The sequence below is a fragment of the Thermomyces dupontii genome, assembly GCF_041956625.1.
Source record: "Thermomyces dupontii strain NRRL 2155 unplaced genomic scaffold VTN31scaffold_6, whole genome shotgun sequence".
Classification (NCBI taxonomy): Eukaryota; Fungi; Ascomycota; class Eurotiomycetes; order Eurotiales; family Trichocomaceae; genus Thermomyces; species Thermomyces dupontii.
In genome coordinates, this window is record NW_027192312.1 from 1,093,837 (window position 1) to 1,109,334 (window position 15,498).

Below are 15,498 nucleotides of genomic sequence, written 5' to 3' on the forward strand. Positions count from 1 at the left end.
CAACAACTCAAAGCACGGATGTAATAGAGTTTACGACGCCGCTGCGATTTGTTTCCGCTCGGCCCCCGTCCGGGGAAGGAGGGCCAACCCAAAAGAAATTCAACATGTGATACCACTTGTCATCTGGCATTGGAAGATTGGCGTTTTGAGGAGCGCAGTCCATTTTTTGTTTTACATTTGGTTAGAGATTTATTTGATGGTTTGATGTCCGGTTTTGTATGTTGATACGAGGTTTCTCTGGAAGAGACGCCCTAAGGCGGGAATATGAATACATTATGATCTGAATCTGATCTGCGATGAGATTGAACTTGGAGTAATCATCAAAGGGCAGAAGACAAAAACACTTGAGTTTGTCCAGTTGACAGTAAGAGGCACGTGACGCCGACGCGTTCACGACGCACGGAGCGTCTCGTGTTGGCCCAGACAAAAGTAGAGCAGAATACAATCGATTGACGCCGTGTCACTGTTACAATCTTTACAGACAAGATACTATTCAAACTCCATGGCAATAATGCTCGCTACAAGTTAAATGGCTTCTGTCTCTGTCGTCAAATCCGCGAGCCCAAGCCCCGTCGTCGATGCAACCCCGGGACCTGATGTTGATATCGATCCGCCTGCCGCGAAGAAGCGCAAACTCTCGCATGATCGGACTCCTATTGACGATGGCGATGGTAATGTCGCAGTTTCCGGTCTCTCGTCCGGGGTGATTTCCATCAAGGTACGTTAATGCGGAGTTTCCCCTGCCATTGTAAACAGGGGCTGTTGTGTTGACCTCCCCGCGCGCACACTCTGCAGGGCCCCAACAACCAAACCCTCAATCTCGAGCCCCTCATCCGCCTGCCCCGCGCGAGCTTACCGCTGACATGGCTTGATCCGTCGTCGACCCCGGTGAAATCCGGGCATGTATTCGGGGTGTCGTCGAATCCGGCCTTGGAGCGGAGTCTCTCCGGGGCAAGCGGGACGACGGTTCTAGCGGCAAGGGTGGTTCCCGCGGGGACGATCTGCGTCGTGGAGTGTGTCAAGAGGGGTGTCTATGCGGTGACGAAGCTGGCGCCGGATGTTCGGGAAGGGGATGTTCTGGTTGCTGCGAAGAGGGGGTTACGGGGGGAGCCGAAGAGGAACGTGCAAGGTAACGGGGTTGATTGGAAAGAGGTTGCGAGGGTAGATCCTCCAACTGCTGATGACGTGGGATTTGGGGGATTGGCCAAGTTCAATGTCCGGGTGGTGTTTGGATGCGAGGAACAGAGGGATGATGCGAAGGAGAAGGAGGATGGGCAGGCCCAGGGCGATGCTGCGTTGGCGTCGTCGAGCGGACTGCTTCAGGCGTCTCTTGATGCCGGGGATGGGCAGGAGCATAATGCGGAGGCTGAGAATGCGGTTGTCGACCGTGAAGGTTTGCTCGCTGGCCTCAAGACGCAGTATCTTGAAGCACTCTACGTTTCCAAGGTATGTTTTTCGAACTCTCTCTCTCTCTCTGATATACTGGTGATGCTTACGGTCAAGACCTCTCTCGCATACTTTGCCAAGGGCCCTTTGACTCGCTGCCGCAGGGCGTTCGAGTCCGATGGCAGCAGCCCTCGGGAGCTTGCCCGCCATTACCGCGATATGATCCTCCCTGTAAAGAAGATGGATCAGAAATACAAAGAGACTCTACCGAATAAGGTCCATGACGTAGCTCTGGTCCTCTCAGAGGATGAGTCTCGGTCAAAGAAACGAAAGAGCAAGAAAAAGAACAAGGTCGGGAAGAATGGCCTGTACCCGGAAGAAGACGAGTTCATCCGGAAATGGTGGAAGGCCAGACGACAGAGCGTGGACTCTGGGTCTCGGAAGGCGGACGATGCAAAACGGCACATTTCTGATCTGCGACTGCGCGAGACGCAGCTGCAGATTCTGCTCGTCCTGGAAACGATTCACCTGGAGAGCATTGCCGGATCGGAGGGCGGCGCGGCCAATCATGCCGATGACGGATCGGCGAGTCAGTCGAAAAAGAAGAAGCAGCCCGAGTTGACTGTCCTGCTTGAGCTGCTTGTCGACCGGCTGTGTATCTGGCACGCCGTTACGGACGATCCCGTGGTCCCCGACACGGGCGAGGATGGCGCTGGTGGCCAGGACCCGAAGAACGCCGAGCGGGACATGCTCCGGGACTACTGCACGGAGGTAATCATCCCGTTCTACGCCTCGCGACTCCCGGAGCAGTGCAAGTCCATCAAGAAAAAGTTGGGGGGTCCGGTCGATGCGTCTCCTACGCGTCCTCCGCCGCAGCCCAAACCTGCGGCTCCCAAGCCGCCTCCTGGCGCGGCTGCCAAACGATCGCAACAACCATCACAACCCAGCAAGTCCCGGCGGACGTTACAGCGGGTTCTCACAGAGGAAAAAGAGGCGGCCACGAAGCGGAAGCATTCGTCCCTGGTGCGGTCCAGCACGGCGTCGTCCGCGCATGACTTCAAACGCGGTGAATCGCGCGAGCCGTCGCTGCCGCCGCTTCACGGCAGCGTCCGCGGAGGCATCCAGGTGCCTCGACGGGTAGAGGCGCGGGAAGTCGACCTGGAGGCAGCAGTAAAGCAGCAGGAGGCGCGGTTGAAGAAGATCAACGCGATGATGGCGCAGAAAAAGGAACTCGAGGCGGCCATCGAGGCTCTGCGGAAGCCGAACCGGGAGCTGTTCGCGAGGGAGATGGCGGATGCCGCAGCCAAGAGGGTTAGCGGCAACACCAACGCGAAGAAAGGCAAAAATCCCGTGCGCAATGCCTCCGGTCAGGGCGTGCAGGTGATGGCGACCCCGAAAGGGCCGAGAACGAGGGATGCCCCCGAGGCCCCCGCGCGGCGGGAGTCGTCGTCCTTGAACCGGCCCACTGGGGATCTGGGCGCGTCGCCGGATGATGACGGCGGGCTGAGTGTGGTTCCGGCCTCGACGGTGCGACGGCGTGTCCCCGAGGACATTCGTTGCCGGGATGATTTCTCGTCTGTCCAGGACACGCCGTCTCGAGGGCCGTCCAAGCGTACCAGTATCGAAGATACGCCCCTCGAACCACAGTGGCCGGCTTCCCCGACGGCGATGGCGCCGGTGCCGGATACTCCGGTCAAGGCGAAGACTGCTACGAGCGGGGAATCGATCTATCAACAGCTTGGCTGGGATGATGAGGATGATGAATTGATATGATGGCGTAAATAGCCCCGAATTAGCCTATGGCTCTTGAGGACGTATGGACGTGCGCATGTACCACAGCAGTTCTACGACGATACATTTAACCCCGTCCATCACGCCGCTCGTCGGAGCGAGTCGTTGGCTGGCTCTGCTCGACTCGATTCGATTCGCCGGCTGATATGGCAGTCTCTAAAGCGAGGCTCGACAGGGGACACTGTTCTTGGCCATCACCAGAAGTGGCTGCTACGAGATGTCAGTGACATACCTCGCAGCCCACAGGTCGTGGGAAGATATGATGTTTTTGCATCGGACCTCATGTCCCTCAGCAGAACCGCTCCTGACCGCGACCAGTGAGTACTATGTAAGAATTGACTTCCTCATCCTTGTCCATTGCCATTGAGCCTATTGGTAACATGGATTCAGGCTACACCAAGCCGGCAGACGGTCTGGTCATCGCACAGCGTTTCAGACCGTTAGCGGATCCGTTGCAGTTCCCGCCTTGCTCCCAGTGGTCGATCGTTCCCATCGGCAGTTCCGTATCTCTCCAGGATTCAATTCCCACCGGTCAAGGGCCAAACGATCAAATGGATGCCATCATGATCTCGCCTTTCGTCTCCAGGCCAAGTATGAGGCCCGAAATGGAAAGGCTGAACGCCCATGACGCACATGCACCTCCTGCCCTAAAAGAGCGCACAGCCAGTCCAAACCGGCAGCGAATAATTACCCGTCTCGTTGCACATTCGCCCCATTCTGGAAAGCCCCAGGCAAATGGAGGCCGTCACGAGGATCCTCTCGGTTCCCTTTGATTGGTGGTGGCCTGCATGCTACTCTTCCATGCTCTTTCCCAAACACCACCCGATTTGGGATGGGAGTTGCGGCTGAGAGTTTCTGTTCTGGGCAGTTGTGAATACTTGGCCATTTTGTCCATGGACAGGATGTACCTGAGGTATCCAGCAGGAACGATGGGAACGAAGGGTAGACTTTGCAATCTGAATGAGCAAAAAACATCTTCATATAATACTGGTTACATACGAGTACTAACAAACTAGTGGTTACTAGCCTTGAGTTGCATGTGATTAAGCTGCACGACGGAGGATTCTTTTAAAGCTGGAGTGGAGTAACGCAGCTGTGAGTCATTAATTTGCGATTCAACTCTACCTTTTTCCTGGCTTCCTTGAGAAAGCTAGTACTTTATGTACGAGTACGTAATCAGCTCCTTCCAAGCTTGCCAGCTGGGTCAGGGTGGCTCCTGCCATCTGAAAGCTCTTGAGCTTTTCCTCTGCTCCTTTATTTACCCACCCCCACACACTCTCCGACAGTCCGACCTGTCCAGCCAGATTCCAGAAGGAGGCGCTGAGTCAGCAATCTGTGGCGGTGCAGCTTGGCCACACCAGCCCAGCCCCTCTGGGCTTTTTCCTCGTTTTTCTCGTTCGGCTTCGGGCGCAATTAACTAGTGAATTTCGCTCGCCCATCCATTTTTGCTAAACAATTATCGCGACCTGACAGAGTGCTCCGTACGGAGTATTTTTATTTTTATTTTATTTTTTTTTTTTTTTGTTTTTTTTAATCCAGCTCGGGGGATTCCTACAATCCATCATTCTGCATGACTCCCCACCCCTCGCTTTTTATCTCGGATTGGCGTCCTGTCCACCCTCCCTGAACCTCCACTCGCTTCCCGAAGCTGTGCGCCACGCCCGTTGTTGTTGATCGGTGAACGGAGCCCGAACCGCGGCGCTGGAACACGTCCACAACGCCATCTTTTCTTGTCGACCAACGTCAAAGCTGATCTTATATTATTTGCGGTTCTTGGCTTGCTGCGATCATGTACACCACGTCGCACACCGTCGCCACCGGCCCCGTGAACGGCACCGACTCTGGCGCGGGTGTAGACGGATCCGGGACAATCAATCCCGCGGCCTTGAATGCCCACACAGGTACGCCCCGTTACACTTGCTGTATCCTTTCGCGCGGTTCGCATCGCATTTATTGCTCATATTTGTTGGCTCCTAGACCCCCCAACCTCGTCGCTTCCACCACCGACTTCGAGCCCCCGCGGCGTGAAGCGCAGTCGCTCCCCCGAATATCAACCCGGATCCGTGACCACGGGCGATCATGACGACGGTACGGTCGCTCTCGATGCCCGCCTCAATCTTGGCTGACTTGTGCAGATGATCATGGGCGACGAAAACGTGGCCGCCCGCCAAAGCACCCTCGTCCGCCCGGCAATGGCGCGCTGGTCCCGGCCCAGAATAGTCCGCAGACGCCGCAGTTATCGTCACAGTCTCTGCCCCAGCATCAGCAGCCGGTGACGGCCGACGCGTCGCCGCCGTCCCAGACCTCGCCGCCTCCGCGCTCGACCCCGACAAAATCCACCGTCAAAGCCCTGCCGACCGTGCGGGATCACACGACGGATCAGCTCAACGAGGGGGGCGACGAGTATCTCCCGAAGGAATGGGACGAGGCAGGCGAGAAGAAGGTCGATGCGCTGGGCTACCTGAAGGACAATCGCCAGTACAAATGCCGAACGTTCCGCGTCGCCCATCGCGGCGACAAACTGTTCATGCTGGCGACGGAATGTGCCCGTGTGCTGGGCTACCGCGATTCGTACCTCTTGTTCAACAAGAACCGGTCGCTGCATAAGATCATCGCGAGTCAGGACGAGAAGGACGATCTGATCCAGCAGGATATTCTGCCGTACTCGTACCGGTCCCGACAGATTGCCATCGTCACGGCGCGGTCCATGTTCCGGCAGTTCGGCAGCCGAGTCATTGTGAACGGGAGACGCGTCCGAGACGACTACTGGGAGAGCAAGGCCAGAAAACAAGGGTTTACGGAGGATGACTTGGCTGGTGAGAAACGCCCCGGGGGTTCCAAAGCTCGGGATGCCGCCGCCATCGAGGCTGCGAATGCGGGAATGTATCAATCACTGGGTCACGGCGATGTGGTCTACAGTAACTTGGACGGGGTGTCCCATCTGCCTCCCGGTCTCGGCCGCTCGGCAGCCGCCATGACGCCGCTGCCCGTGGTCAGTCTGTCGCCAAACACAGATGATCCGCGACTCCGCGAGTACAGTTCGATGCCGCGGCCACGGCAGGAGATGACGGGGCAGCCGTATCAGGACCGGACACAGCCCAGCAACGCTGCTGAAATTCTCAACCAGGCCTCGCACACGGTAGACTTCAACAAGGTCCTCAACGCGCAGCGCAAGTTGCGACAGAACAACCTGCAGGAATTCTACGCCATGCCACGGGAGAACCCAGTACCCGACGCTCCGGCTGACGGGTCTGCGTCGCAGACGCTGCAGTCCCCGCAGGTTAACGTCTCGGCTAGCAGCAACAACACCAACAACAACAACATCATGCCTGCTGTCGGTGGTAACCAGGTTCCGCAGCAGCGTGGCATGATGTCGCAGCCAGCGCAGATGCTGGCGCCGGGATACCCGCACACGCAGGCATCGCCGCAGCAGAACGCCGCGCTGGTGCAGTCGTCGCCGATGCCCACCGTCGGCCGCCCCAGCATGCGCACGTCCGCAGCACCCGCTACCCCATACGGCTACCCATCGCAGCACCCGCCGCCTCCGACGCCCCAGATGTGGGGACAGCCGCCGCCGCAGCCCCAGCCGCAACCACAGCACCCCGGCACACCGATGGGGATGCCGCAGCATCAGTTCGCGCAGCAGCAACAGCAACCACCGCAACAGTCGCCGCGTACGCGCGCGCGCCCGTCGATTGCACAGCAGCAGGTTGCTATGTCGGCGGCGATGCAAATGGGTGCGCAGATGCCAGCAGGGACGCTGCCGCATGGCATGCCGGCGATGAACAGCTACAATGCGCGAGCCATGTACATGGCGCAACAGCAACAGCAGCAACAACAACAACAACAACAACAACAACAACAACAACCACAACAACCGCAACAACCGCAGCAACCGCAACAGCAGCAACAACCAGGAATGAACCTCAACATGATGTCTACCTGGCCCTCGCCGTCGCCCGCTGCCGTTGCTGCCGTCACCGCCGCTGGCTCCATGCAGCTGGGTCAACAGCCGCAGCAGCCACAGCAACCAGGCGGGTGGACCGGCTACTAAACATGCATTCTTCTTGCTATGATACGAGTTACGACCGATTCTATATTCTTCGCTCCTTTTCTTTTTTCTTTTTTTTTTTTTCCTTTCTCCGGTTTGTGGTTTGGGTTTCATCGGTCGCTGGGCTTTTGATTTCTCCGATTCATTATCATTATTATTATACCCCTGTCTTGAATCGAATTGACATTGACGTGATATCTCTTTGTGTTATGTATGAGGCATGGATGTGTTATTGGTTGTTTGATGGTTTTTTTGGTCTATGTATGTAGGTACTTTGGGAAGTAGTATGTATCGAAGGGCCGGGGTAATAATTCTTATGTGATAACTAACTAGTACAGCATTTGATGAACAATATCAAAAATTGGCCATGTAACTACTGCTACTTGTCAACTTTGTTGTATCCCTACGAATGTTGTGGACTGGTTTTTTTTTTTTTTTTTTTAGTTGTTGACGCAGCGTCAGCTTGGTGCCCGTACGGCCACTTTTGCCGCTGAACATGCGATACTGTACCTCGTAACTATCCCTACCATTGCGCGGTGGGAGCCGGGGAAAGTATACTCACTCCTGCCGGGGCCCATGTTATTGCCAGGATGAAAGTTTGATTTAGCTTGCTGGGACCTTGGGGGATTCCTCCTGCGTCGTCATATGCGACGGAGTGCTGCTCGAGCAGGTAGGTAGGTAGGTATATACCTAGAGTTGTATGTCTCTCTCATCCGTCGTCCGGTATTCGACGCATGTGTGGTAACTGCGATGGGGTTGGGTTTGAAGAGCGAGGTGGGATCATGGGGGCGGAAAGTCTCCGTGTGTGTGTGCTGATTCCTCCTCGGCTGAGAGTTTGGTCTTCGGTTTGCTTTCATGCAGAGAGGAGAGAGAGAGAGAGAGACGCCCGTACTATGCAGAGAGGGTGTGTGCCTCGTATAAATGAAAATTTCATCTCTCATTCAGTACCATCCACTGGAATGAAAGGCTTCATTCATTGCCCGGAAGATCCGGAGTAAAGTTGGGATTGAAGAACCAAAACTGAATGCCGTCCTTGGTAGCCACGCCAAAGACCTCCCGGTCGCCGAAATGTAAAGAAGGTTCGTCCGGGGCCATGCGGGGAGCCCGGAGGCATAGCAGTCGACCTCTCGGACATCCAATTGATCACGGCGCTTGGTTGCAGTCTGGTTAAATGCATTGTAGATCTGAACCTGCCCGTACACATCGTCCCAGTAATACGCGATGTGAGGAATGAAAAAGATGTCATTGCGATCGAGCTTCGCCAGCTGGAGGCAGTCCTACCACCGGAGGTTAAGCTTGTCGATGGCGTAATTCGTAGCTGAGGTCAATCGTATCATCCTCCCCTTCATTTTACCCAGACGCTTCATTGTCTTGTTTCCAAAGGTGCATGGTTGTCCCAGCCCGATGTCTAATCTGGCCACACAACGACCACCCGGTAGCGTGAGGCGGAAATCTTTTCTGTCGAGCAGCCGCCCAGCAAATGTCCACTTGGTCTGCTGCACCTCTGGCGGATCCGCGCCCCAGTCGATCTCGAACGCCACCAAGATGTTCTCAACCGGGTCGACGTGCCACAGCCCACAGATTGGAGAAGTTGCCTATTCTTGGACGTCGTCATCCGAGCTCAGATCCAAAATGCAAATCGGGTACGTTTGTTCATCTTTCGTATCAACAAAGACTACTTTGTCCTTTATGATATATCTCTCGTCGGGGGAGACGCGGGAAGTGGATTGTTGCGTCTCCTGACGATGAGTGTACGTCTCACACGCTCAAAATACTGTCGGCGCTACTGTTAGATGACGCCAACAAGACAAGATGTCGTGACCTCATACCTTGGTTCCTTCTCGGAATCTGTGAACCAATCTGTGAGCTTCATGACATGGCGATGGCGTTTCCGGGGCTGCATGGATGACAGACGAGCCCGTTACCGCGATGCAGAGCAGCCAATTCTGCTCAGGGGATTGATTGTTTTGGCAAATCTTTTACGAATTCATATCCTACGAGGCACTCCGTAGTCCGTACGGAGTAGTGACTGGACGCAGTTTGCCGACGGGACTAGCGCGGAGCCTAAGGCTATTTGTTGGGATCATGTGCTGCCTTGATCACGTGACCCACAGCATGTAGCAGCCCGGGCTAGTTCCGGCCTCTAACCAACGAGCTAGCTCTCCAACAGGTTTGACTTCGAATTAAGCGAGAGACACGGACAGAAGTACATGAGGAACATCATTCTGAAGCTGAGGGAACGAAGAGGCTGTCATAGAATGACATTAAAACGACAGGAGATTTTCGACCTTCGAATCGAAAAAGGCCAAGCATACTCCGTACGCCCATGGGTACAAACTATTTGTCCCTCGGTAGGCAAAGGAGAGTCACTGTCGTTTTAAGGACACAGTGGATGTCAAACTCCGCCATATTTGGCTCGATCGGGAACGGATGCGGCCAGGTTGCGGAGATCATAAACGATCTGCCTCCAGGTAGGGCATGGTGAAGAGCGAATACTTGACCAATGACGGAGATTACTGGGACAGGAAAGCTGGTGTCATCGGCGAAAAACTCGGCAGCGGATTCATGCGGATACTGCGCATCGAGTCTGACGGGGTGGAGAAGAAGAGACGGTTCACGGTCGGCGTCGTAAATGACGGTGAGGAAGGCAGAGATGTCCACCCATAAACCAAGAGAGAGTTGCTGTCGCCTTGCATTGCGATAGATGATTACAGCCGTGAGTTCGGAGAATTCGGGAACCCCCGGCAGTTCCAGGTCGCATCGAAGAGACACCAGAGCGGTAATGTCTTGGAAAAGAGAAGTCGGATCCGTCATTTGGCTGGTCAGTTGGATTGGACCATGGAGGTTGCAAGGCAAGGAATTCATGGTGACGGTCGTTAAGAGGGATCGAAGATGTCAGAGACAGGACGGCACCGAGGAAAATAATATGCAGAGAAGAGGAAACACCGAGGGTCTGTCGTCCGGAGACCATCCGTGCGTATCAATTCTACGTATCTTTGGGCAATCACGAACTCAAAGAAGCGGAAGCATGTTGCGCAATCAACATCAAACGGTATTACGAGCAAGAACGGGCACTCCGCAACCTGAACAATGCATCTATGGCTCGTTATCGAGACCGCTGCGAACACACATTCGTCGAAATCCCCACACCGGCCGAGAGACTCCGCGCGTTGAAAGAATCATGCGCCCCATCAGACATTGACAGAGAGCGACAGCTTGAAGCAACGAGTCTATACCTATTCTCACTGTCATCAGGCACCGTGACGTTAAATTCGTTGAATCTCAACGATTCACTGGCAAACGCCCTTGGACAGACAATCTTCCTCTCGCATGCGAGCCTCCCGAAGAACAACCGGACAGCGATGCCTCCGATGAATTATTTTTTTTTTTTTGACGAAGACGAGCACGAATCCTCCCGCCCCAGGCACCGCTCCTTCATCGGAGTCAAATGCCCCCAGAACCGAAGAACTACGCCGAAGCCAGATGCCACCCTTTTTTTGCCAGAATAAGAGAAGGCGATGGATCGCGAGCTCAATCAGGTCCACAAACGAGGTGTTTTCATCCAAAGATTGTGGAAAAGCCTGAACACGCGGAGATCCCTTGACCTGGGCCTTTGCTTACAAATTCGATGACTTGGGTTCCATAACAATTAGAAGGCCCGTGTATGTGTCCGAGGAGACCAAAGGTCACGCTCCCTCCTGGGCACACGCTCAGCGACACTGACTCTCCAGTACCTCCGAGCCCTGATGGCCATCGTGGCCTACTTCGACCTGGACATTATCAGGCGCTTCAATCTAGGGAACGAGGTTAATACTACGTAATCGCATTCGTCGTAGGCAGCTATGACTAGAACATCGGGTACAGGAAAAGAGAAAGAACAACAGAAGACTTCTGTGCGAAGTTAAGAAATTCGAGCTCGCCTAACAAGCTCACGTAAGCCATCACGTGAAGCAGGCAAAGCCGGGGCCTTCAAGTCTCAACCCTGAGCCGCAAGTATATACTATGTATCCCCTTCCCATGAGGTGGCCGTCCTCCGAAAAGATCCATTGTGCGATCCGTAGTTTCGGTGTCCGGTTGCAGGAACAATTGAATGGGCAGGACTCATGGAGTAAAGGGGCGAAGTGGACAGAGCTGAACGAAACGGACGGAAAGCAGAATGACAAGTAGGTATACATGTAGGCCTACTCCAGTCGTGAGACTCCCCGCGATGCATTCATTGTACAGCACTTTGTTGTAGGTCTCGGAGCTGAACCACCCGCGAAGAGTGACCACCTCTCGGATATCCAACTGTCATCATGATGCTCGCATTACTTCAGTGTTGGCGGCGTTGAGGATTGCATTGCAAACAACCATTGAACAACGCCTAGGTAGGTTAGGTAGGTAGGGGCGTTGGAAAATGCGCACTCTGGATACCATTCCAGATGTTACGACCTGGAGCGGCAAAAGAAACCTCCCCCGATAATACAATTACATAGTATCCCGATGATTCTTGCATAGTACTCTTGATGTGGCTTCACTTTCCCACATGCGCAATTCTACCGCAATTGTAAAGCCGCCCAAATCCGTCCAGAGGAATATATCATAGTACATATTGCTCTTTCAGACGCTCATGGCTTGTAGGGGAAATCGTTCGACTTGTTATGATTTTTTCCTCTCTCAGGTGCATGTATGGGTACACAGTCACTTTCTCTGGGATAAATCTACAAGAAAAGACTGTCCGGATAGGTTGGGAGTCATGATTCTTGTACATATCTGCCTAGGGTTGACCAGGTATTCTTACTACATCTAGCTACAAGAATTGGTGTCTCAATTTCATACAATGGGGTCGTCAATGACTCTGCTCATGTCATGAACACATAAAAAGGGACAAAAGATCCGTAACCAAAAGTATTGTACAAATATACCAGAGACTATTAATATATCGTCTTGCCTACCAAGACTACGTTTGTTCCTATCTATATATAGATGAATTGAATCAGAACCTGTATCAGACATGGCCTGATACTCAAGAAATTGATCTGACTAGCCAAAGTCATTTCACATTCGTTGTCTAAAGAAGTCGAATTATGGAGTCTGAACCTTCGAGACAAAGAGGATGCTGTCGAGACATCTCCCCCAACATGCGTCAAATGCTTGGTGGTCAGATCAATTCAACGTGTGACCGGTGGCAAATCGAAAGAAAATCACGACTCTCCGTTCAGACATCGCAGAGAATATATAGAGAAAACAAGAAAAGAAAACAAAAGAAAAGAAAAAATATGCAAAGTACAGGAAAGAAACAATGAAAACGATCGCAAGGGATTAGAATTACAATTATGATGATGATGACGATGATGAATCAGATGTTAAGTACAATCGTACATGATCAAAAGTCGTGCAGCGTCCGGTTGCTGAACGTGTAATTCCTCGGCCCTTGCGGCGGTAGTTGCTGTGCGACAGACCGATGCGCCTCATGCTGGTCCGGGAACTCATGGATGTGGAACTGCGGCGTGTTGCTGTCCATCGGCGGGGTCGTCGTCATCATTGGCGTTTCCGACGCATTGACTTCCCTCGCGCTATCATTGCTGCCGTTGCCGCTCGGGTACTTCGCCTCGTCGCCATCATCTCCCTCGTCACCGTCGTTGTAGAGATATGCTGGCAGTTGCTGCTGTTGAAAGCCCTGCAGCGTTGGCGTCGACACCGTCCAGTTCACCCCCGTCAGTGGACCGCAGGACACCGGCGAGTATACATACTCCGGGAACGACGCGAACTGCGGCATCGCGGCAAGGCTCTGGTATGGCATCGGCGACATCACGTCCACCGGCACCGGCGTCAACGGCGGCGACGCCACGTTGGCCGGTAGCGTCTGTGCGGTCATCGCTGACGCCGTTGTTGTTGCTGCTGGGACGAGCGGCGCACTCTCTGCGCCGAGCATGCTCAGCGGTTGGCCGTCAGCGGGTGTCGTCGGCATCAACTGCTGCATATCGTCCGGGGTCAACGGCGTCGGTGGCGCGAGACTCCCCAACGATGCTGACGTTTGCAATCGTCGTTGTACCTCACCATTCACAGTAGCAGACTTGCAGGCCTCTCCATACCCCGGAAATCCCAATGGAGACCGCTGCGGCGCAGAGACCTTCCGCACACCGGCGTACCGAGCTCCCAGCGCGTGAGACGACTTGGAGTGCCGAAGCACGTGCGGCTGCTGACCCCCCATGCTCGGGACTCGCGTCGTCGGCGACATTGATGCCGGCCCCATCAGTCCCAATGCCGCATGGTTCGTTCCAATCGCCGTCGGACGAGGCCGCTTGCGACGAGCGGCCAAATCCACTTCCTTGCTAGGACGTCTCCACATGGGATCCTCTGTCCCGTTCTGCAGCGACTGCGATGCTGATGCGGACGGGATGCCCGCATGGTCCCCCTGATCACGGGACTCTCCTATTGTCGATGGGCGTCGTGCCCCCTGATCAACGGGGCTCTGCACCCCGTACGACATAACTGGGTGCATCGACTCCGACGTATGGACCGCATTGTCCGGTGACGGTTCTTGTGGCTGGCCCGGCCAGGACTGAGCTTGCGGCATGGCCATATTCCCAAACGCGTCTGGGCCAAGGGTCACCATGGCCTGGTTTGGAGGACTCTCCAACTGCGGGGCCGCCACTGTCACTCCCGGCGAGGCGAATGAGCCGGCGTGTACATTGCCATAGACAAAGCCTTCTCCAGAACCATGGAGCGATGGGTTCCCCTGGAGGGAAGCGTCCTGGCTGTTGGACCACTCAGAACAACTGACCGGAGGTTGGGCAGCAATCCCGGCAGGCATAAGTGTCGGGCCTTCCAATGAAGTTTCCGCAGGTCGCCCACCGATGCCAGATTCTGCGGCAAACTGTTCACGGGCCGCCACGGCCGCATTGAGAGCTCGTTGCAGCGACGCAAATGTCTTCTCACGGGTAACCTCACTCGGGGTCTTTTGGTGTTTCGGTCGCGACGCTGAGGTGGCTGGCGTGTGTCGCTCCGCCTTAGACGAGGTATTCTGCGGGGTGGACACCGGCTGGCCCTCGTCTCGCTTCGTCTCTTGAGAGGTGGTACCGTTGGCTGCCGCTGAACCCGATTCCTTGTCCTCCTGAGCACGTTCCTCCTTCTCTCGTGCCTCTTTTTGCATTCGCTCAAACTCCTCCTGTCGCCGCTGTTGCTTGGCCTTGGCCCGTCGGTTCTGGAACCAGTTCTAGCTCGCGGATTAGCATATCAAGAGCCACCACTTGCGTCGTGAAGGGTCCACCCACCGCCACCCGCTCTAGACTGAGGTTCGTTTGCAGTGCCAGTTGGCGCTTGACAAGGCTGTTGGGCTTGGGATGGAGTTGGAAATGCGCCTCGAGTGTCTCGACTTGCTCCTTGGTGAGCCGAGGGCGGGTCAGAGATTCCGTATATCCTTCGTAGTCTTCCGGGGCGGGCACCCGTGCGCAGTATTCGGGCATGTCGGACACGGGTGCAGCAGCCAGATAACTCTCCATGGAGGCACTCATGGCCGGATATGCCACTTGCGGCGGGCCACAGACCAGCGACTGGTTCATGGTGATCCCCGCCGCGTCGCTGGCGAAGGCGTAGGAGGGAGTGGTGTAGTTCATTGCGAGCGTTGGGCCATGTACCGGTCACACCCGATATTATCCAAAACCAACAATATGCTTTTCGTACACGGACAGCTACCCTGCTGGCCGTGCCCCAAAGTAGAAGTTTTACCTCATGTCAAGGAGCGAATACTTGACGGGAAAATGGCACAGATGGAGAGATTGTGGGCAAGCAAAGCGAACGAGACAAATAGTAGGAGAACCAAAAGAAGGACGAATGGGCTAGAATGAAGCAAAGGAATGTATTGGTGAACAACAGGAAGAGAAAAAGAGCGAAGACTGAGCGACGGACGAGGGAGCACACCGGCACCCGCAGGACACGATGAGGGTTACCCAAAGCCAAGGAGGGCGGAGAGACTGAGAGACGATGAAGACGGACGGACCAATAAAACGCGGAGAAGCCTTGGAGCTCCGAGGTGTCATGGGTGTTACGCCGAGATTTCCGTTTTTACGCGTTTGTACTGTCCAGACCCCGTGTTTGTGGCGCAATTCACAGGGCAGGTCCCCTGTAAGGGCCGAACCAATAACAATACGGTACGGTACAAGCTTGGACCCCTTTCCGGGGATTTCGCCCACTGTCATTGGTTCGGGGCGGAACAATCTCTGATTGGTGGATGCTGCCCGCCGCAGCGGCCCTGGCCCCTGAGTGGCTGTCGGAGCCGGTGGGGCGGG

General features: G+C 54.9%; 4 protein-coding genes across 4 annotated transcripts; 2 read left to right on the plus strand and 2 right to left on the minus strand.

Annotated features, from left to right (window-relative positions):
* Positions 1-529: 529 nt before the first annotated feature.
* On the plus strand, positions 530-3,159 carry VTN31DRAFT_6255 (uncharacterized protein; the record flags this gene model as incomplete). Its single annotated transcript, XM_069406845.1, has 3 exons — positions 530-718; positions 796-1,446; positions 1,504-3,159. The coding sequence occupies 3 exons, from the start codon at positions 530-532 to the stop codon at positions 3,157-3,159; spliced, it is 2,496 nt and encodes an 831-aa protein (XP_069259337.1).
* A 1,807-nt stretch (positions 3,160-4,966) lies between these two features.
* VTN31DRAFT_6256 (uncharacterized protein) lies at positions 4,967-7,231 on the plus strand (the record flags this gene model as incomplete). Its single annotated transcript, XM_069406846.1, has 3 exons — positions 4,967-5,078; positions 5,155-5,265; positions 5,313-7,231. 3 exons carry the CDS (start codon positions 4,967-4,969, stop codon positions 7,229-7,231), a joined length of 2,142 nt encoding a protein of 713 aa, XP_069259338.1.
* A 2,334-nt stretch (positions 7,232-9,565) lies between these two features.
* VTN31DRAFT_6257 (uncharacterized protein) lies at positions 9,566-10,093 on the minus strand (the record flags this gene model as incomplete). Its single annotated transcript, XM_069406847.1, has 1 exon — positions 9,566-10,093. The coding sequence occupies one exon, from the start codon at positions 10,091-10,093 to the stop codon at positions 9,566-9,568; it is 528 nt and encodes a 175-aa protein (XP_069259339.1).
* Positions 10,094-12,593: 2,500 nt separating this feature from the next.
* Positions 12,594-14,826, minus strand: VTN31DRAFT_6258 (uncharacterized protein; the record flags this gene model as incomplete). Its single annotated transcript, XM_069406848.1, has 2 exons — positions 12,594-14,426; positions 14,485-14,826. The coding sequence occupies 2 exons, from the start codon at positions 14,824-14,826 to the stop codon at positions 12,594-12,596; spliced, it is 2,175 nt and encodes a 724-aa protein (XP_069259340.1).
* Positions 14,827-15,498: the final 672 nt, after the last annotated feature.